A 23,830-nucleotide genomic window follows, 5' to 3' on the forward strand; every position below is an offset into this window, starting at 1 on the left:
GTCAGCAGCTAAAATTTCCATAGTATTTGGTACAACCCCATTACAACCACATCTTTAAAAAAACCGGCCCAAGCACACACATCTTTAGAGTTCTTTCCATGCACCATGTGTCTGGGGGATGGGAGAGCATTACCTTAACACAAATTAGGAAGCCTTCACATTGCTAAAAAGCACAAATTCATTATTAACAGTGCTTACTTAGATGCTGGTAAGGAGATAGCTCCTTATAAAGGATAAAATCATATTAGAGCCAATTAAAGTATATTTAAATGTTTTATTTGACCACCTTTATTTTCCTATTTTAAAGAAAGTGATTGCTGAGTTGTACATCAGTACTTCAAGGTTTTGGGTACTTTTTAATCTTTGGAGTGGAAAAAAAAAAGAAAATGTTTGTCATTCCAGGAGCATAATCAGTTGAGCCAGCACACAATGACATAGTTAATTCACCAACGGAATTTGTTGCCATAGCTCCAGGGAGGGACAGGGTAGATCAAACAATGGCCTTCTTTACAACTGCAGCTTTCACCACAACCTGCCTATCCCCACACAACAGCCATCAGAGCGCCAGTCCCGAGCACAGCAACTGTCAATGAGCAACAGCCCAGAGGGGACAAGAGGACGCTTGCGGCAAATCTAATAAAGCGAAGGCACTGGACCACTTGAATCTCTGCTTATTCAATAATCTGGACACTCCTAGTCCTTTGGAGCTTATCTGTCAGCACTGGGCATAGCAAGCTGCCTGGAGCTTTTTGCCGAGTGTCTCGTATACGTCTAGATCCACAAAAATTTCACCCTGTGACTCAAAAGAAGTTGTAAAGGGAGAAGACCATAGACACAGAAGAAAGTTGGGAACGAACATAGTGGGACACCAGCAATGCACCATGGACAAGGACAGCTGCGCTCCCAAATTCTCACGCAAGGTAATGCCAGTGCTTTCCTCTTTCTGCGTCTTTAAATATTAAAATTGATTGAAAAATAAACTATGTATGTGAGTGTGACAGACCTGTGTCACATTCACACAGAAAACGAAAGTAATGTCCTCTCCATCTTGAGGCGATTTTTAAAAAGGAGAAACAGAAGGTGGCTTATGTTAGTTTCTCTTGCCTCTTGTAAGTTATTGTAAGATCCTTGGATAGATTTAGACAACATGAACAAACTTGCTTTCTAGAAAATAGTCAGGGAGATTGTTATAGTGGTGGCTCATGCTGTTAATCGCCGCACTCAGGAGACTGAGGCAGAAGGATTACAGGTTCAAGGCCAGCCTGAGTTACGTAGCAAAACTCTCATGAGGAAAAGAAAAGGCAGGGGCTGGGCTCGCAGCTGAGTGTGAAGTGTGTGCTTAACATACATGAGGCTCTGGGTCCAATCCCCAAATCCAAACCCCAAATACAGATAAAGTCAAATCACTATGAGGAAATATAGGTAGTTCAAGGCAAAAAAGGATGCCTGGAGAGCCTGGGGATATTGGAAAAATAGTTTAATAAAATGTTCATCTTCTAAAGTGATAGCTTTCTCTAGTGCAAATGACATAAGATCTTGATCTTTTTGGAGGCAAAGTCTTACTAATAGCTCAAGCTGGACTTAGTTTCACTATGTAACCAAGACTGGCCCCAAACTCATAATCCCTTGTCTCTACCTCCAAAGGGCTTACACTACAGGTATGCCTCACAACAGAGGTTCTTACCCAATTTCTGAGGTATATATTACTTATATCCTCACTTTAAAGTGAGATAATTGAAGCTCCCAGAAGTTAAGTAAATTGTCCAAGATAGTAAAGGGAGACCTGGATCCTAGGATCCAATTTCCATTAAAAACAAAACAACAAAACCTATCCTGCAAAACAAGGAAGCCAGCTACTAGCTACACATGACTATTTACATTTAATATTTTATTTATTTTAATTTCATGTGCATGTGTGTACCTGAGTGCATCACATGTGTGCAGGAGTACACAGATGTCAGAAGAGGCATCAGCTCCCCTGGAACTGGAGCTATAGATGGTTGTGAACCCACCATATAGGTGCTGGGAACTGAACCAAAGCCTTCTGCAAGAGCAAGAAGTGCTGGCTCTTAATCTCTAAGCCATCTCTCCAGCCCTAGCTGTTTAAATTTAAGTTAATTAAAATTAAATATAAATTAAAATTCAATTCCTCAGCTGCACTAGTCAAATCTCAAGTGCTCAGCAGCTACATATAGCTCATGAGACTACCTTTATTTGAACAGTGCAATTATAGAACATTCCATAATCACAGAAAGTTCTATTAAATAGTAAGGTTTTAAACCATATACTTCTTTTAACTATGTTGACCCATATTCTGAAAATACATTGCAGTTCTGTTACAAGTAATATGGATTTAAAAATTTACATTAAAATCTCATTCATTTGAAGTCTCCTCATTTGCATAGTGCCAAGTTAACTTTGATCTGCAAATTAATAATATAGATAAGAGTCAAGGAGACTGTTAAATGCACTTCAGAGACCAAAGATTTTTAAGCACCATCAAATAACTCCAGAAGCACTCATTTAGTTGCAAGCAATTGATATGATAATTACACATCATTTTTATTTATTCATTAAAATAGGGATCCCCTAAGGTGCCCTTGTAGAGAATAATGTGGTTAGCCTACTTATTTCTAGTAACCCTTTTGCTGTTTCTGAATTCTGTGTAAAATCATTTTATGTTACTGATTTTGCTCTCTTCATTTGGAACATACAGAAAGTTGGTAGCAAAAAAAAAAAAAAATACTTTACACTGACATTTTGACCAGTTCAAGAACCACTTCCAAAACCCTTACTCCATCCATTGTAACCCATGAAACCCTGGAAGGGTGTTCCCATGGATCCAGTGTACTGCCTCTCACAACACGATTAGATAACTACCTGTTAATGGAGGGACAGGTCCTTCCGGATCCCACTTCCTCAAGTGGACTCTGATTTTTCAAATGAAATCCATGAATCCAATGGAAAACTACCTCATGTTTGCTTCTTTCTTTTGCACCAGTCTTTGCTCCAAGGTCTTTGTGGTGAGATAAGGGCCTGTTTATGAGAAAGAACTAAGTTTTGGGCATTGGGAAGGGAGAAGAGGAGTGTGATTTGGAAAGTAAATTGGCTGACTCTCTTAGAAGGGAGAACTGGATAACAAAGAATAAAGAGCTTCAAGATGTTTTGTTTAGAAAACAGCACTTAGCCCTTAGTTATTTGGGGTGTGTGTGTGTGTGTGTGTGTGTGTGTGTGTGTGTGTGTGTGTGTGTGTCATGATGGGGATAAACCCCAGGGCACTGTATAAGCACTTTGGCACTGTGCTCCACTCCCAGGCAAGCATTCATAATTTTAAATTCATAGCTAAGGTGGTTTCTTACAGCTTCCTAAAACCAGTCACATCAAACATTAATGCCTTTCTTCTTGTCATATACCCATTGTACAGTGTACTGGATTTCATAGGGACATATTTATGTAAGTATATAATGCACTTTGAGCATATCCCCCCATGCACCAAAGAACATTATCTGTTGTTTCCTCTTTTTTCTTAGTGAAAATGTCTAGTCCCACAGGCCATAAAGTGAGATAAGAAAAATTAATAGAAACAATTTAATGTGATGTGCACTAAATATTTATGCTTTATCTGGAAGCCATTAAACTTTTTAGAATCTGCCAGATTTAGAACTTTTAGATAATTGAACGTTTTTTAAAAGCCACCTAAGAGAAAGTCAGGTATGAGTTTAAGGCCAGCCTGGTCTACATAAGGAGTTCCAGGCTCAGGCAGGGATACATAATGAGACCTTGTCTCAAAAACAAACAAAGCCATATAAAAGGAAAGAGGTTATTAACTTTTTATTCTAAACTATCATTAGGCCTTCTTTCCTCCCATCTTTCTGTAAACCTTGTACAGGAACCTTACTATTTTAGGAACAGTGTATATATGTACACCCTTTAGCTAATCAGCACAGTCGTGTGCCCTTTGGAGACTATGATAGATTGCTCCAAGGGTCAAACAATTAGCAGATATAGAATCAATCACTGGTATAGACTGTCTGGTTGCTACTTCTTCCTCTAAATATTGACAAGTGAAACACGAGCTGATTCTCTAGAGTGCAGTAACTTCTCTCTAAACCTCAGCCTTTGTGGTCCCCCAAGGCAAGCCTTGGTGGGTCTAAATTCTCTGAAGCCTGCCTGCTCACTGATATGGCCCAGTGATCAGACAAAAAGACATGGAGCAGGAGGCTCTAGTCTTGTGACCAAACAGGGTTTTCCTATGTTTCCCGACATTGAGAGCTATGAGGGAGAAAGAGTTTTAGTTTTTTTCTCTCTCTCTCATTTTTGTTTTTCATTCTGAAGGACCTGGATTCAGCTCTTACATATCATAGAATAAAGAAAATGGCAGAATTGGCATAAAACTGTTGCTTCAATCTTGCCTTGGTATTAAAACAGTTCTTTTTGAGCCAAGCATGATGTAGCATGCATACAATCTCAGCGCTTGGGAGGTTGAGGAAGGGAGTATTGCCTTGAGTTGGAGGACTGCCAGGAGTTCAAGGCCAGCCTGGGCAGCAATAGCAAGAGCTTGTTTCAAAACCACAGCAAAAATGGTTTTCTTTGTTTTTCCACAAATGACAAGTTCTCTTTCACATGTGTGTACACACACAAAAAGACAGGCACATATGCTATATACACACATACACAGAAGTAAGGAATTTCAAAAACTGGCAAGTATGGCCCAGGACAAAGAGAACTAAATTTGTTTTTTTCCCCCTTGGTAACATTGGTTAAATCATGAATAAAAGCATTATGCCAGGGAAGTGACTCAGTGGGTAAAAGAACTTTCTATGAAAGCAAGAGGATCTGAGTTCAAATCCCAGCAGTGTGTTGGACTGCTAGCCTAACCAAAATGGTGAGCTTCAGGCTCAGTGAGAGGCCCTATCCCAAAAACTAAAGTGGAGAGCAATACAGAAGGGCACCTGACAGCCTCCTCTGATCTCTCTCTCTCTCTCTCTCTCTCTCTCTCTCTCTCTCTCTCTCTCTCTCACACACACACACACACACACACACACACACACACACACACACACAGAGAGAGAGAGAGAGAGAGAGAGAGAGAGAGAGAGATGAGAGAGAGAGAGAGAGAGAGAGAGAGGGAGAGAGAGAGAAAGATCATGGAAGAATGTAGCATGAATTCTAATTGGTCTTAATAATAAAAACCCAGAGTCAGATATCAGGGTAAATGATGAAATATCAGAGGAGTAAAGGAGCAGCCACTAGAGAGACTTCTTACCTCTACTGAATCCTCAGACAGAAAGGGCTGAGCTCCTGTCTCCTCCCGCCTTATATTCCTGTCTCCGCCTCCCTGGTGCTGGGATTAAAGACATGAGCCTCCATAGCCTGGTTCTGTTTCTCTTTTAGATTGGATCAGTCTTGTGTAGCCCAGGATGACCTTGAACTCCTAGTCTTCCTGCTTCCTCCTCCCAAATGCTGGGATTAAAGGTATGTGCCACCACTGCCTGGCATCTATGGTTAACTAGTGGCTAGCTCCATACTCTGATCTCCAGGCAAGCTTTAATTGTTAGAGCACAAACAAATATCATACAACAGAAGAATTTAAATGATTTCTTTTGCAGTAAATAACCAGTATGATTAGAGTTTTTAACATATTTACTAAAAAAAAAAATCAATCAGGGTTTTTTTGTGGGAAGAATGATAGAGACTGAACATGGGGCCTTGAACTATACTATCTACCATTGAGCTACATGCCTCCAAACCCAAACCAATTTCTAAGTGTTTGTTCTATATATTCTTGAAAGTAGAGACTTTCATCTGGAATCATGGATTCTAGCAATGCTTAGCAAATTGTTATTGAACAAGTAAAAGGAATCTAAATTGCTGTTTATTCTAGATATTTTTTTTCTTACCAAGGAAGACTCTGAAGTTTCTCCATCTAGAGTCATCTCTAGATCATTTAGGAGAAAGAATCTGTTACAACCCAGCCTTTGAGGCATGGTTCAATGTTAGTAGACCAACTTCAACTAGACTGCAACCTCTAACTTGACTGACACTAACATTAGCACCAATAACCAAGATATTGGGATTGTTGTTTACAAGGCTCTCCTCTTCATCTCCTGTGTGATTCCAAGGGTTGCCATAGGAATATAATGTTGGAATGCTTATGGCTACCACAGAGGGCAGACTCATCCATTTACAGCTCCTGCTCAGCTGTCCCAGAGGGTAGGAGCTAGACCATCCTCCGAGAGAGGCATAAGACCTGTACATATATGTATCCCATGTGGCTGCTATACCTTTGTCTAGGGTGGCAATTGAAGTACCTTTTTTTGGACGCACTCTCGCTAGGTGGCCAGGCTAGCTTCAAACTGTCAATCCTCCACTCTCACGCCTCCCAAATGCTAGGATAACTGCATGCACTATCATACCCAGGCTTGAAGGACTTTCTTAAACTATCACACAAATAATTCATGATAATGTCCATCCAAGTTTTTAGGGTTTTCTACATAGTACAAAGTTGGAGAGAGTTGCAATCACTAGGCATTGTAGTATAAGTCTTCTTACTCTATACAATGAGATATAATAGTTGCGTTCATTGAAAAATAAAATGAGCCTCATTTTGAAAATAAATGCATCCATCACACGTTTATTGAAATACAAGAGATAGTGATTTGCCAGTGCTTTGATTGGGCCACCAAACAGAGTTCTGAAGCTTTGTCTTTATTTTCATGAGGCAAACACATGTGCACTGTCTATGGTTTCTGGCTTGGTTTTATTCTAATTGGAATGACAGCTTAAGATACTTCCAAAATAGTCTGAGTACAGGGTCACCCAGATAAACCTTTTGTAATTTTATCCCTCAGCTTTTACAGTTAGTTGTTTTGGCCTCAACAAGCAATTCAATGGCAATTTTCCGAGTCATAACTATCTTACCAATTCAGTTTAGGATAACTCTTTTTTGTATATTTTCTTGCAGAGTAAATGTAGGTTTATTAAGGAAAAGCAAGAAAAGAAGACCTGAGAAAAAAAGGACCTTGCATTAAAAAAAAATTGTGACAAGGTCTCTGTAAACTTAGGTCTCAAACTGAAGCTCTTTCTGCCTCGGCCTCCCAAGTACTCAGTGTGCTACCATAATTGGCTGGTTGTGCAATAATCAACTAGACTCTAAGAGAATCGTAAGTACAGTGGACATACACCAGGTTTTAGGGAAAGCTCAGTTAAAGCAAAAGCACCTAGTGATCTAGAGCAGCTTGTCTACTAGCTGTAAGCCTTCGGAGAGTTTTGGGACTCCTGAAAGAAGAGGACAACATCATTGGTTAGTTTTGCAGCTTGGTTAACTTGGCAGTTATTTAAGGGAACCATGTTTGTTCTTCAGATACATACTGTTAAAAGACTAGTAATCAGGCAGGACAGAAATATGTGAGTGGCTGACTACTACTCTGCAGGTCTACTGTATACTGAGGACCTATATACTTTGTGATAGGTACTTAGGAGATACAAAGACACATTTTTTTTTGGGGGGGGGTGGTTCGAGATAGGGTTTCTCTGTGTAGTTTTGATGCCTGTCCTGGATCTCACTCTGTAGCCCAGGCTGGCCTCGAACTCACAGAGATCCGCCTAGCTCTGCCTCCCTAGTGCTGGGATTAAAGGCGTATGCCACTGCCGTCCGGCAAAAGACACATTTTTTTTTAGATTTGTTTATTTAATTTTATGTATATGAGTACTCTATCTGCATGTATGTTATGCCTTTATGCCAGAAGAGGGTATCAGATCCCACTATAGATGGTTGTGAGCCACCATGTAGTTGCTGGGAATTGAACTCAGCAACCAATAGAAGAGCAATCAATGTTCTTAACCACTGAGTCATCTCTCCAGCCTGCAAAGGACACATTTTTAAAGACACAGTTCATATTTAAGGCTATACTATTTTTGAGTTGAATACATACTTAACCTCTTTCTTTCTGGGTATATAGCAATTATAGACCTCAACTCCAAGTTTCCTGACTGTATAACAGGGATAGAGGGCAAATGATAAATAATAGTGAACCTGGTAGGCAACCAACATTGAAATGGAGATTACATTTTTTTCAAAGACAAGTCCTTGCTCTATATCCCAGGCTGGCCTTGAAACTAACAGCCAGCCTCCTGACTCAGCCTCCTGGGTGCTAGGATTATAAGTGTGCACCACTACACCTGGCTGAAATGGGTTATTTAAACAAAAGAAATACAACACCTTAATTCTTCACATTGGCAAAGACAAAAACTACAGAGCTATCAGGAAAAGGAACATCCTTGCCACTAGTTAATGAAAAGATGTCCTGCCTTCACAGTCTATTAATTAAGAAGATATTGCTGTAAGCTTGGAATTTGCTATTTGAAACTCAAAGACAATACAATCAGAACATTACTCAGATTTTTTTTTCTCACAAATGAATAATAATTTAGGGCCACCAAGCTAAGGTAATCACATGATTTTGAATGATTTCTCATGAGCATGCCTCTGATAACCTGCTCATGTTGGGTCAAAAGAACAAAGAAATGCCGGGCGGTGGTGGGCGCACGCCTTTAATCCCAGCACTCGGGAGGTAGAGCCAGGCGGATCTCTGTGAGTTCGAGGCCAGCCTGGGCTACCAAGTGAGTCCCAGGAAAGGCGCAAAGCTACACAGAGAAACCCTGTCTCGAAAAACCAAAAAAAAAAAAAAAAAAAAAAAAAAAAAAAAAAAAAAAAAAAACAAAGAAAGGCAAAGTTAGTTACTAAGGAAAAGCTTCATCAAATAATTTCTGTCCCCTTAACCCAGGGTTTCTCACTGTTGCTGCTACGGATATGTGAGGCTAGATAATTCTGTATGGCAAGGACTGGCTGTGCATGGTAGGATGCTTCAAAAGATCCCAGGTCTCTAACCATTAAATACCAGCAGTATCCCTCTCCATGAAGTTGTGACAATGACAACTGTCGCCCAAAATTGTTAAATGTCCCTTCTAGGGAAAAATGACCAATGCATCACTTACTGAAATAATTACTACCTTCCTTCTCACTCTCCATCCCCTGGGGCCTTCTAGGGTTTGCTATTCTGGAGGCCCCAAACAAAACATTTCCTAACAGGGTCATCTATACTTTCCATGGAACTATCTGAAAAGAAATGGACTGAGTCAAAATTACTCATCCAGACAACAAGAGAGGACTCTTTGCATTTCTGTACTGGGGAGTACCATACAAAAAGAAGAAGCAGATCTAGTAAGGTGTTCATGGAAGGCACCCCAGTAAACACTCAGCCTCTAATCACCACAAGCCCCTCAGAGGCACTGTCAACCTCATTTTATCTTGAGGGAACTGAGGCTTACAGAGGTGAAGAAACATGCGCAAGAACACACATTCTGGAACTTAGTAGTGGAGCCAGAAGCCCGACAGCAGCTCTTGTGCCTATATACATATTGCTTGGATAGATGCATTTAGAATGCCAGATACATAATAAAGCAAAGGGACCAGTGTTTATCTTTTCGAAGGTTTGTTTTTATTTTTGTGTATGTGTGAATGACTACACATATGAATATACACCGTGGTCTGGTGTCTGAAGAGGACAGAAGAGGGCATTGATCTCCCGGAACTAGTGTTACAAGCAAATTTACACTATCACATGGGTGCTGGGAACCAAATCAGGGTCCTCTGGAAGAGCATGCACTGCTTGTAACTGCTAAGCCATTTCTCCCACCCCAAGTATTCATCTTTTTTAAAAATATGTTTTTGTTCAAGAAAAGTTTCCAACTAAATGTGTATAACATTTAGATAAAGCTGTATATTCCCCTTTTTAATGTTCATGTGCTCCTTACCTTGCTTTAGCACGATCAACTCACAGCCCATCCTGCTCATTCAGGAGATTCTCAGCCTCTATATTATTGACATTGTGGGTGGGATAATTGTCATGCACATGCACACTACAAAATCTAGGCCAAGGTCTGGCTGATTTGACTAGTAAAAATACAATGGGCCACTTTTAGATTCAGAGAGTTTATCACTTCCATAGTCAGCAAAACAAACAATGACTGGTGTCACTAACTCCCCATAACCCTGTGTCCCACAGAAGAAAGGGTAATGCTAAAACAAAATGGGACAGAGGCCCTGACTCCCATTGCTGAGAAGCCTAATGAAGATTGAAACTATGTAATTTTGCTTTTGCTGCTCTATACTGAGAGAGACAAAACAGAAAGCCCAGTGCCCCAAAGAAGGGAAGAAGTGGTTAGAAACCACCTTGTGACAGAAAAAAGAAATAAGGATCTCCAAGGGAGATAGTCTGGAGGCAGCTCCTCACAGGTCTCCCAATCTCCGGGACAGGAGGATCACAAGTCCTTCTCCAATATTCTTATACGCTGCACCTCGAGCCTCTGTGTGATCCAAGGTCTTCATGGCACAGTGGAGGACAGCATCTCTGAACAGTCTAGGACGTTCAGTAGCATCTGTACCTTCACTCCATTGACACTTGTAGCACTAGCCTCCAAGTGGACACAAAACTGTCTCTAGACATTGCTAAAATTTTTAGGGCCAAAACTTCACCCAACTGAAAACCACTGATGTAGAGTTTGATCCACTTCTCACATCCAAACATTATACCAGGGCAAACATTTCAGTATATATTTCTCAAATAGTTTTGAAAGCAAAAGCACAATGCAATGCCATTGTCACACCTAAAAAATTAACAATGTCTTCATACCATCCAGAAATTAGTCCAATTTCTATTGGTCACATAAATATCATTTTTTTAGTGTTTTGAAATTTAAATACTAAGACTATGCTCTATATTGGTTGCTATTTTATGGACTTTATGTAATCAATGGATTTCTTGCCATTGTTTGGCTGAAGAGGCAAAGCTTGTTCTGCAGAATATTCTCCAATCTGGACTTTGCTGATTGTGTCCCTGGGTGTTAGCATACTTCTTTTATCCCCTCTGTGTTTCCTGTAAATTGCTCTGAGATCAAGAGGTGTGGCCGAAGTCAGGTTCTGTTTCCTTGGAGGACTATTTTATAGATGGTTCAGAAGCACAGAGTAGTTGAGCTTGTCTATCTGTCATGTTATCCGTAGTTAGTGCTCAATGCCTAGGTTGAATCATTCATTAGCGGCAAGGAAGCAGAGCAACTCATTACCGTCTTCAGCAGTCATTTTAAGATGAGATCCTCCTCCCTATCTGATGGCTCAGAGGGACAGTTTGGATAGAAAAGGTTTGTAACAAAATATAAAACACTTGATCCTTTTTCTAGCCCCCAACTTTCAAAATATCCAGCACCCTCCAATTCAGACAAGTGAAGGTTTTGGTGGTTTTGTTTCTCGAGACAGGGTCTCACATAGCCCAGGCTGGATGCAAATGCACTATGTAGTTAAGAATAACTTTGAGCCCGGCGGTGGTGGCGCACGCCTTTAATCCCAGCACTCGGGAGGCAGAGCCAGGCGGATCTCTGTGAGTTCGAGGCCAGCCTGGGCTACCAAGTGAGTCCCAGGAAAGGCGCAAAGCTACACAGAGAAACCCTGTCTCGAAAAACCAAAAAAAACAAACAAACAAAAAGAATAACTTTGAACTCTTTTTTTTTCCTGTGGAAGTATTTTTCTTCTTTATTTTTTCTCATTATTTACAGGATAGGATCAGTATACACATATAAAATGTTTGCTGAATATGCTGATGGTGATATGCTGCAGGAGCAGCAGAAGCAGTCCCAAACACCACTCAAACAGATCAGGAATTAATCTCTTTTTTAATCTTTTCATATCCATTATATAACTCAAATGTCATTTTTCCTACATATGGTGTTAAAAACCTAGTATGCCTAAATCAAATTCTGTCTCAAATGGTTCTTGTTAGCATAGTTATGTTTTTATTTGAATTAACATGGGAGTGGAGATCAGCATCATATTTGCATGACTTGTGGGACCTTTCAAAGGATTTCAATCCATCAGACTTCTCTATACTGTTGTATCGAGTCCCATAATGAGTATTTCCCTTCAAATCATCATAACATTGAATTCTTAATCCTTCTGTCTATCTCCCCAAGTGATGGGGTCACAGACCTGCACCATTGCACCAGGCAAATGTGGTGACAGACGACCCCAGTCATTCTGTGCTCCTTCTTTTCTTGACATAGTACTATGAACTTGTAGATTTAAACTTATTTGGGAGGCTTCAATCCATCGAAGTTCTTATTCTTATTGTTGTTTGAGTTTTCCATCTTGGCTGGCAGGTGTCTCTTCAAGTTGGATCCCAAGTTCTTTTGACATTTTCTATCATTTTAAAAAAGATTGATATATGATACTCATGAGCACATTGTTAGCAACAGTTTTACCTCCTAAGTCTCTGTACTTACTATACTTTCATAATTGCTCACAAGAGTGTTGCTGAACACACGTGAACTTGGACAAAATTCAAATTGATAGGCCCACTGAATTAGAATCTCTGATTTTCATGAGTCATCTTGATGAGTTGCCATGATGGAAATTTCAAAAGACAAATTCCCAAAGTGTGTGGAACAATGGTAGGTTTTCTTCCTTTTGAGTTCTTATGGTTGAATGATAGTGAAATTATTCAACTTACTATTTTTCAGGAAGAAAGGATTATTCTTCTTTGATACTATTTTATCCAATGCTCACTTATTTACTTACTCAAGAAAAAAAAAACGTTTATAGCAATGATGGGCTTCTGCAGAAGGCCATTGGCTTGCATACAGTTACTCTACTCATGATTAGTGAGTCATTTTACATAGCTCCTCCTAATACTTTAGTAGGTTAGGTGTTTAAATTATTGCTTTGGGGCCTATTGGAAGTTTTTATATAGCAAACTTTTGGGAACACAAATAATAATAGCTATTTCCTCATGAAAATAGCTCATAATGAGGATTCTTGGGGAAAAACATTTAATAGTTGGGGTTAAGGCTCAGAGGGTAAAGGTACTTGCCATTAAGACTGCCAACCTGGCCGGGCGGTGGTGGCGCACACCTTTAATCCTAGCACTCGGGAGGCAGAGGCAGGCGGATCTTTGTGAGTTTGAGGCCAGCCTGGTCTACAGAGGGAGATCCAGGAACGGCGCAAAGCTACACAGAGAAACCCTGTCTTGGGAAAAAAAAAAAAAAAAGACTGCCAACCTGAGTAAAACCTGAATTCAGTTCCAGGAATCCACCTGGTGGAAGGAAAGAACCAACTCCCACAAGTTGTCACATCCATGTATGCATGGTGGTACAAGCACATGTGAGTACACACACATACACACACACACACACACACACACACACACACACACACACACAATAAATGTAAAAAAAATGTTTAAATCTATGCTTGTTTTGTTTTGAAGCAGGGGCTCACTCTATAGCCCAGGCTGGCTTGGAAATCACAGTGTAGGCCAGGCTAGACTTGAACTTGCAGCAACCATCTTGCGTTAGTTTTCCAAGTATGGAGACACAGGTGTGTGTTGCCGTGTCTGATTTCCAGATGTTATGCTCCAGTCTATTAGACCAGAATCTCTAGGGCATTGAAACCAAGCCTTGGTGTTATTGAAAACTCTTCAAGTAATTCTCTTTATAATCAAGAACGAGAACTGCATTAATCAGGATTTTCTAGAGGAAGAGAACTTAAATAATGAATATATCTGTGTATGTATATATATATATTTGTTGCATATACATATATATATACATATATGTTACAATTCTGTCCAAGTTCACAGGAGTTCAGTAACACAGTTGTAGAGCAACATGAATATATATTATATGTATATACACATATATAAAGGGAATTTATTAGAATGACTTCTGGGCTGTGAGTCCACTTAGTCCAACAATAGCCATTGTCGAATAATAGATGGTCTAAGAATCCAGTAGTTATTCAGTCCATGATGCTCGATGTCTCTGCTGGTCTTCAGTATATGCCAGAATCCAGAAGAAGTAATCTCTGATGCTAATGAAAGAATGGATTTGCCAAGGAGAGCAAGAGCAAGCAGGCAAAGAGAGAGCAAGCTTTCTTCTCACTCTCCTTTATATAGGCTGCCAGCAGAAGGAGTGGACAAGATTAAAAATGGATTTTCCCGGCCGTGGTGGTGCACGCCTTTAATGCCAGCACTTGGGAGGCAGGGACAGGTGAATCTCTGTGACTTCAAGGCCAGACTGGTCTACAGATTGAGTTCCAAGACAACCAAGAACAGCTAAGGTACACAGAAAAACCCTATCTCAAAAAACAAAAAACATAAAAAAGAAGAAAAAGAAAAAGATCTTTCCACCTCAAAAGATCTGGGTTAAAGGTGTGTCTCCCCACCTAAAAGATACAGATTAGAAGTGGGTCTGCCCACTTCAAGTGACCCAATTAAGGAAAGATCCCTAGCAGGTGTGCCCAGCCATTTGGGTTTTAGTTTGACTCCAGATGTAGTCAAGTTGACAACCAAGAATATCTATCCTAAGAACCTTATGGAGTGAAACAAAGATGATGCAAAGCTTTATTTAGGAAGGAACTTAAACCTTGAAGTGTTAGGCTCCTTTTTTTAAGAACAGGGCATTTGGCGGGCAGTGGTGTCACACAGCTTTAATCCCAGCACTCAGGACACAGAGGCAGGAGGATCTCTGTGAGTTCGAGGCCAGCCTGGTCTACAGAGCGAGTTCCAGGACAGCTAGGGCTGTTATACAGAGAAATATTGTCTCAAAAATCCAAAAACAAAACAAAAACAAAAACAAAAACAAAAAAACCAAACCAACAGGGCAGTTAGTACAGTGGTGGGGCTTGGGGAAGATAATTTTTGCTTGTGCCGGCCGGCTATTATCTTTTGGAGATTTACACACTACTCCCAGAGAAGAGGGCCTAATGAATCCATTTCAGCTCACATTGCAGAGTAACTTGGATTGTGGTGATGGCAATGCCACTTTCTGAAAGACGTATGGGAGCTGTGAAGGCAGCTTTTCTTTTCTGGCTGTGGATAGAGCTCAGAGGCTATCACACACTCAAGTGTTGAACCATTGAGACTGAGCTGCATCCCCCAGCCAGAGTATCATCTTCAATGTGTGTTTCCTGATGATGTTCTACAATGACATCTTCTGACTGAGTAAAATAGGAGATATATGGGGCTTACTAAAAGCTTTTATCTGGCTAATTTGTATCATTAAATGTCATCCAAACTAAATGAAAAGCTTTCAATTCGAAGGCTATCCAAAGAGAGAAAACTGATCAGAACATTGCAAATGCTGAGATACTGAAGCAAGTGTGCAGTAAACAGAGCCTTTGAAGTGCCCCAGTCCTGAATTTCAAACCCAGTTTTGCACAAGCTCTGAGACCTTGGGAAAAATCACTTAATATCTCCAAGTACTGCCTGTTATCTGCAAACTAGGCATAGTGCCTGCACCTGATACAGAGTAGGGTCTCATAATTATTAAGTATTGAAACTACAAGCAATGTATTCTTCTACATATCTCAATATGAGATATCAGGTCAGGCTCCCACTAAGGAATGTGTAGCAGGCAGAATAACAGGACATCAGCCTCCCAAAGATGTCTGTCCTATTCCTCAGAAGCTGGGACTACATACATTAGCCTACATGGCAGAAGGGACTCTACAGATGTGATTTAAGACCTCAAGGTGGGAAAAAAATCTCTCTGGATTATCCAGATGACCCAAGGACATCGGCAGAGTCCTTCTAAGTGAAAGGAGGCCAGCGATTTAGAAGATGAGATTATTCATGCAGAGGCTTGAGTGATATGATTGCTGGCTTGCCCATGGAAGAAAGCAGGCCAAGAAATGTGGGCAGCATCTAGAAGTCAGAAAGGCAGGGAACCAGATTATCCCTTGGAGCTTCCCAAAGTGCAATCATGTGGCCATGTTGATTTTTTTTTTTTTTTTTTTTTTTGGTTTTTCGAGACAGGGTTTCTCTGTGTAGCTTTGCGCCTTTCCTGGGACTCACTTGGTAGCCCAGGCTGGCCTCGAACTCACAGAGATCCGCCTGGCTCTGCCTCCTGAGTGCTGGGATTAAAGGTGTGCGCCACCACCGCCCGGCCCATGTTGATTTTTAATCCAGGTAGATTCACTTCAGGTTTCTGACTTTGGTCCAGAACTTTAAGATAACAAATCTGCATAGTTAAACCCATTAACTTTGTGATAAATTGTTAGGGCAGTTATAGGAAACTAACAGAAGATTCAACCAACTCTATGGGCATTCAAGGATTTTGAGTGCAGATTTTTTTTTTTTTTTTTTTTTTTTTTTTTTTTTTTTTTTTTTTTTTTTTTTTTTTGGTTTTTCGAGACAGGGTTTCTCTGTGTAGCTTTGCGCCTTTCCTGGAACTCACTTTGGAGATCAGGCTGGCCTCGAACCCACAGAGATCCGCCTGGCTCTGCCTCCTGAGTGCTGGGATTAAAGGCGTGCGCCACCACCGCCCCAGCTGAGTGCAGATTTTGCAAGACAGTCACATTGGAAACACATTTAAAAATCTCGCCGGGCGGTGGTGGCGCACGCCTTTAATCCCAGCACTCGGGAGGCAGAGGCAGGCGGATCTTTGTGAGTTCGAGGCCAGCCTGGTCTACAGAGGGAGATCCAGGAACGGCGCAAAGCTACACAGAGAAACCCTGTCTCAAAAAACCAAAAAAAAAAAAAAAAAAAATCTGTTAGTATCAAATCCAAGGATCATAATAACAATCTATTTGTAAATGATTGCATCTAACCTGCCATATGATCTTGATAGCTTGTCAGACTCATTTGTGCCATACTTGGATGACTCCTGGGAAGACCCTCAGGACTCTACAGTGTGTGATGCAGTATTGGGAAACTGAGTCTGAGCATGGTGGGGCACATCTGTAATCCCAAACCTCAGGAAGTACAGTCAGGATATTTGTAAGCTAGAAAGGTCATACTTGAACTGCACAGTGTGACCCTGTTTTTTTTTTTTTTAAAGAAAGAATAGAAGCCTGGAGGTGTTGGTGCATGCCTTTAATCCCAGGTTGGGAGATGAGGCAGGTGAATCTTTGAGTTCAAGGCCACCCTGGTCTACACAATGAGTTCCAGAATGGCCAGGGATACATAGAGAAACCCTGTCAAAAAAAAACAACAAACAAATGAACAAAAATAATAGAACTGATTATGGGAGATACTAAGCAAGGAAGACAGTTGTTTAAGTGGATGTAAGGAAATGAAAATGTGATCAAACAATTGGAGGATAATTTGATCACAGTATCAAAAAAACATGTCAAAAGCCTTGAAAAAGCAAGTACTCTGACTTAACAATTCTACTTATAGGAAAAATCATTGGAATGGGAAAAAACAGATTACTATGCCTATCATTCACATACTTCAATTCTTCATGGTTCCCATGATTCCATATAGAATAACATGGTGATACTGAAGGGAGACAGCAGTACACCCATTTAAGGTAAGCAATGGAGACTGGCAGGCGAGCAGACCAGTTGTAGCTTTGTCTAGATTTGAATCTGGTTGAATTACCTCAGAGGTCCTTCATCCACTTTTGGTAGATTTGATTATCATTAAAATCGCTGAAACTGTGACCGTGACTAGCAGTTGCAATAAATTGGTGTCTGGCTTCGTACAGTTTATCAAAACTACCATTCAATTTTTTTGGGTTAAGCAAACAAAAATTTAATTTCATAGATGCATGAAATTAAGCTATTACATGTAGAAAACTATCAAGAGTTTTACTTATCTACTGTGGTGGTTTGAAAGAAAATTACCCCCAAAGGGAGTGACACTATTAGGAAGTGTGGCCTTGTTCGAGTAGGTGTGGTCTTGTTGGAAGAAGCATGTCACTGTGGAGGGGGGCTTTGAGGTCTCATATATGTTCAAGATACTACCCAGTATCTCAGACCATTTCCTGTTGCCTGCAAGATGTAGGACTCTCAGCTACATTTCCAGCACCATGTCTGCCTGCACACCGCCATGTCCCATCATGACAATAATGGACTGAACCTCTGAACTGTAAGCAAGCCATCCCAATTAAATGTTTTCCTTTATAAGAGTTGCTGTGGTCATGGTGTCTCTTCATAGCACTAGAAACCCTAACTAAGACATCTGCTGACATTCACTGAGTGAATTTAGTATGCAAAAGTTTTACATTTAAAATATTCTCAAATCCAAGTGGGGAATTTTTACCCATTTTTGTATATAGTATTATGTGTTTCAGTCACGTTAGACTCAAATCCCATGAGGGAGGGACCAAAATTTACACAGCTTCCTGAGTGTGATGGCGGCAGCACTTGGAATTTTGATTAAACTGCACTACATGTGTGATTATTACTTGTAAACAGATGATTAGATATTAATTAGACAATAAGTGATTGTAAAGCACTTAGAATATAAAAGTGTTTATAAATACCACCAAGTGATAACAACAATAATTCTTTACTGACTACACAGCTGCTAATGTCAGTAAGAATGATTTTTTTACAGCTAATAGCAACTCTAATTTCTGCCCCAAATCCCTGTTATATCTGGCTTACAATAGCAAGAAAATATATACCATACTTCTACTGAGTTTAATCATCAGTGTTTAGATAAATGCATTGTATTTTAAGGAAAAAAATTGTATTTCTTTTCAAGACTTTCTCAAAAACAGGTACAGCCACTATGCTCCGCTGTTTGTCCCCTTTGGTGCCAAGAACTTGAAATGTCAAATATTTGTGTTTTTTTTAGTTTTTAATTATTTATTTATGTGGTGTGTATGTTTGGGCACACGTGTGTATCTGTCACTCACACGCCACAGCATGTGTGTGGAACTCAGAGGACCACTTGTGGGAGTTGGTTCTTTCCTTCCACCTTCTGGGACGCATGGACCAAACTCAGGTTATCAGGCTAGGCAACACCTTTCCCTATTGCGCCAGCTGGCCAGCCTGTTTATTTTAGATAGAAGATGTTAGATCAGAATTAGTTAGCCACACTTTCATTATACAGTATATTGATGTTTTGGGTTTATGCAGTTGCCCCTTAGTGCCACAAAACCATGCTCAGAAACAGTATATTTTGGTCAAATGAGTGAAGGCTAACTTTTTCTTGGTTACTATAGAAGTTGAAAAAAGAAGAAAATACATTCTAAGAACAAAACAAAGCACTTTAATTCTATATTCTCAAACTTTTTTCTTTTCAAAAAAATAAGTTTTGAAGTTATGTTACGCCTCTCCCAGTGGCCTTTATGGATCATGGCCTTGTATGAACCTTGTTCTTAACAAAAATGTTTGATTGTTCTATCATAAGTAAACATGAGCACCAACGTAAGTTCAGATCCATGGTTGTACAGATTTGAAATGAACTATATGAATCAAAGTGAAGAGTGCTTCATGTTTCATGACTTCAATAGAAAAGGAATAAAGGATATAATGGATGAAGACACATACCTGAATCACCCAATAGTTTTGTTAACAAAGTAAATCTAGTTATACTGAACAGTGAACCAGTATAGCTTATTGGAAAAGAATGTTCAACTTTGATTCAAGAAATCTAGACTTTTGGCCAGGCGGTGGTGGCGCACGCCTTTAATCCCAGCACTCGGGAGGCAGAGGCAGGTGGATCTCTGTGAGTTCGAGGCCAGCCTGGGCTACAGAGTGAGTTCCAGGAAAGGCGCAAAGCTACACAGAGAAACCCTGTCTCGAAAAAACCAAAAAAAAAAAATAAAGAAATCTAGACTTTTATCATTTACTATGTAATGCTGACTAAGTCAACTAATCACTCTGAATCATTGAAATTTTTCAATATTTAACTTTGTGCTACAATGATATCATCTAATGAGTGAAAGCACTACAAAAGGGTGAAATGCTCTCCATTGTGAAATATGTTTATTACCATAATTTTCCTGGAGTAGATGAAAAGGATTTGTGCATGGGTTTCATTACTTAATATAGTTGGTTTTCTCCAGACTGTCCTGGTTTAGACCTTAACCTTGAGCCACAGAGGGACAACTGGGGATGTGACTCAAATGAAATTCAACAAGAGAGGGAGAGGTTATAGAATCTAGATGTGCCTCAGGGGGAGGGTTCTAAATAACCTGCCCTATGACATTTCCTCTACCTCTACTAATTGCAGATAGTAAGCCACACCCTTACTCTTTACTTCACCTTTCTTATTTCTTTGCCCTGAGATCCACATACCTTTCTAGTTGCACATGTGCTAGCCAGTCTTGCCTCACCCCTAGCTCTTGATGCCTTTTAGAATGAGGGTAATGTTCTTTTACCCAATTTCAAGAGTAATGTAGCCACTTATGGTGACACACGTCTATAATACCAGCTGCAGGGAAAGGGGCTAGAAAAAGCCAAGAGTAGGCTGGAATAGCATTAGTAGTCATGGCCATGGTTATAGAACTGGCTCCTAGGGCAGCTAGAAGCCTGAGTTGCCAGGTTCAAGAACTTAGAATGAGTAAGAGTCTGACATAGGTTACTCAGTGAAGATCGGCATCTTGTGTAGAGGCAGCCTTTGGTTTGCTGGGACAAGGAAAGAAGTACAGGACAGGGGAGAGTATCTTCCCATCTAGAGACAGAAAAGGCTGGGGGTACAAGGCTGTGGTCCAGGCCCTGGGACAAGAGGGCTTCAGGAACCAGCTAGACATCATAACTTAGCTAACTAAGCAAGCAAACTTCCGACCTTGCGGTGAGCCTCCTAGTCTGGAGAAGAAATTCAAGGACCAGTTAAGAACCCTATCGGCAGCTCAGTGACCCAGACTACCCTGGGAGTTAGGTGCTTTCCAGTGTGAACATGTGACTGTAGCCCAATGTTTACAAACTTTAGCATATTTACAATACCTACTAAACCAGGGGTTTCTCTTAAAAACCCAGATTCCCAGCCTCCACTACCTCAGTTTCTCATTCAGCAGGTCTCAGATGGGTGAGACTGTCTGACAAGCTACCAGGATTTTTGCTGCTGCTCTTCAGGACATAACAGTTTGAGAACCATTTCCCTAAGGCAAAATAAAATAAAATAATATAAAATAAAATAAAAAAATCCAGATGGAAAATGTCAAGAGTAAGAATGACAATGGCACTCTCACATCATCCACCATAGGAGGAAAGGAGCTTTTAAATAAGAAGAAAAGTATAAAAGCGTAAGTGAAGCTCAGGGGTTTCAGAATGACTATTCTAACTGTATAGAAAAAGTTCATTTAGATGTATAGAGTTTGGGACTGTTTGAGTGGCTACCTTAATCTAGTTGTATGATGTTTTCATTTGTGAGTTCACTACAATAAAGTGATTTTTTATTTTAAAATATAGTGCAGGGTTTGCTTCTTACACACTGATCACCTCAGTAGAGCAAAACCTGTAGCTTGAGGTGTTTTGGGTTTCTAGAAAGGCAGGTAGAATAGGAAGGAAAGGACCCCTCTTGAGATGACCCAATAGTTGCTGGGATTTTTGCATTACTAGAGTTATCTTTCACTCAAAGATATTTTTAGTTATGTGTGTGTACACGTGTCTGCGGAGGAGGTAGGTGTGTGTGTATGTGAATATTGGTGCTTGTGGAGGTCAGAGACATTGGATCTCCCTGGAACTTGACTTACAGGCAGCGGTGAGGTGTCCAATAATGGTACTAGCAACTGAACTCAGGTCCTCTGCAAAAGCAGCAGTATCTCCTCTTAACCACTGAGCCATCTTTCTAGTCCCTAAGTTCTCTTAAGCATAGGTAATACACTGTCAAGTGATGTCGTCCTGACTTAAATGGTCAGGTTTTTGTTTTTTGGTTTGGTTTGGTTTGGTTTTTTGAGACAGGGTTTCCCTGTGTAGCACATCTGCAGACCAGGCTGGCCTCAGACTCAAGAGATCCACCTGCTTCTGCCTCCAGAGTGCTGGGTACTTTTATTCCATCCTTTGAAGTACTGTTTCTCAAATTATGGTCTCTGTACCTGTGGCGTTAGAATTACCTAGAAGCTCATTAAAAATGCAAATACAGGCCCCATCTCAAACTTACAAAGTTTGGTTTTGGATTTGTCATGGGACTAATAATTTTCATTTCTAAAACATTCCCTGGCAGTGATTCTGATGTTATTACTGCTAGTCTGGGACCACACTTGGATAAAAACCATGGTTAGAGACAAAAATGAAAGATTAAGAAGCACAAGATTTGTCTTAAGTGGCTTCTTCCTTAGTTCCTTTCTGCTATACCTGCTGCATCTCTGCTCCCCACCCTACATTCTTCAAACATCAGCTCCATTGCTTATGAACTTTGAGACCCTAAGCAATTACTCTAAGTTGCAATTTTCTTACTTATAAAGTGGGGATAATAATAGGATCTGCTTTGGGTTCTTATGAAGATCAAGGAAGATCTAAGTACAGTACTTGGCACTGTATCTGTGCTTAATAAATACTAGTGATTTTATTTCTTACTAATATTAGACATGGCCTTTCACTAGAACAAATACCTCTGCAAGTTCTTTCCTTTGAGCGTGTGTCTTCAGAGTGCTCCTCTTAAACTGATGTTCTAGGACAATGTAAACACTAAGACACATCATTCTGTGGTTTTTCTCGGATTGCCATAAGCACTTGGATGAGAGTAGGGTGCTTAGGAAAAGGGACTTGGAACTGATAAAATGAGAATATGGTCCTATACTGTAGGAAGGAATATCGGGATGCTAGATAAGAGTACTGAAGAACAATTGACAGTAAGACTAAGTGGGAACGACTGGCTGAGGGAGGAAGAGAGGGCAGGCAGACCTGGCAGGAAGGCTGTCAAAGACAACCTACCACCTTCAAAGTTCCTCTTGTAGCAGCCCCAGGGATAGACTCCAGGGTTACAACAGGCCTTAGGCATCTGCCAGCATTCCTGTTTTATGCCATCCAGAGGGTGAACACTCAGGTGCCCTCAGTGAATTCCCCGAGAAGCTCTCAGAGGCAGCTGGCAATTGGCCCAGTGGTTTGGGGCTTTAAAGTGGCTCTGTCTTCAGAGTGACTCCTATTTAGCAAATATTCCGACTACAACTGCATCATACACTCATGCCAGAGACACGGTTCTTTATAGCTATGCTCTTTAGCGAGGCGTCTGGGGCACCTCAGGAAACAGCTTTATCTTATCTAGGAAGTGCAGGGAGTCCTTACCAGGCACGGACAGAGACCTTCACAAGTGAATTAAATACAAAAAACAAAAACAGCAAGTTCAGGCCCCGTGGGTACAGCAGGCCAGCCAATGGGCCCCGGCCGCTCCCAGGTGGAGTGGTACTATGATGACAGTAACCAACCAGCGCGCTCCATGCAAATGAGGATACTGTATCCGCACCAGACGCTCCAGTGCTGTCTGGTTGTTATAGTGATAAACTGAGGCCCTGCCTCTGGGCTTCTCTGAGAAAGGGGTGGTGTGTGTGTGTGTGTGTGTGTGTGTGTGTGTGTGTGTGTGTGTGTGTGTGTGTGTGTGTGTGTGTTGGGGGGGTAACCTTTTTACTTCCCCCCAGGGAAGACAAAAAGAAGGGAAGAAGAAGGGGGATGGGTAGGGAAGAGAAAAATACGTGACAAAGAAAACATTCTCTGCCTGGGAGGAGACTCCCAGAGGGTGTAGAGCCGGAGGGAGCATTCACTGGCCATGCCAGTACTTACCACTGATGCTGAGTCAGAAACAGGTATCCCAAAATCCCTTTCCAATGAGCCTCCCTCAGAAACCATGGAGGAAATAGAGCACACATGCCCACAGCCTCGACTGGTAAGTAAAGACAAAGGATGGAAATGTATGCGTGGCTATGGCACAAAAGAGTTCCTTCTGTGCCCGCAGTCAGCGAGGAAAAAACGATGCTGACAGGATTTTCATGTAAATGAGAACGGAGCGGCAGCCTAATCCTTCTCAGCTGTTTATACTTAGCTCCGATACCGGACACAGTTCTCAGCTTACAAAGCATTATTGTATTGGCCGGGTAGGAAACGGGCTTC

At 40.8% G+C, this 23,830-nt stretch overlaps 1 protein-coding gene across 2 annotated transcripts in view; it reads left to right on the forward strand.

The window, feature by feature from the left end:
* The first annotated feature begins 521 nt into the window (after window positions 1-521).
* The window catches only part of Pcyt1b (phosphate cytidylyltransferase 1B, choline), a 97,622-nt gene continuing 74,313 nt past the window's right edge, over window positions 522-23,830 (forward strand). Inside the window, exon 1 of one of the 2 annotated variants that reach the window (XM_052732510.1) lies at window positions 522-920. In XM_052732510.1, the coding sequence (XP_052588470.1) occupies window positions 882-920 (39 nt within the window). In that variant the 5' untranslated portion in view covers window positions 522-881. Of the gene's footprint in view, window positions 921-23,247; window positions 23,607-23,830 lie in introns of those variants that run through there. The other variant, XM_052732498.1, reaches the window with a different exon arrangement.

The sequence above is a fragment of the Peromyscus californicus genome, unplaced genomic scaffold (assembly GCF_007827085.1).
Source record: "Peromyscus californicus insignis strain IS unplaced genomic scaffold, ASM782708v3 Scaffold_10__1_contigs__length_136768540, whole genome shotgun sequence".
Lineage (NCBI taxonomy): Eukaryota > Metazoa > Chordata > Mammalia > Rodentia > Cricetidae > Peromyscus > Peromyscus californicus.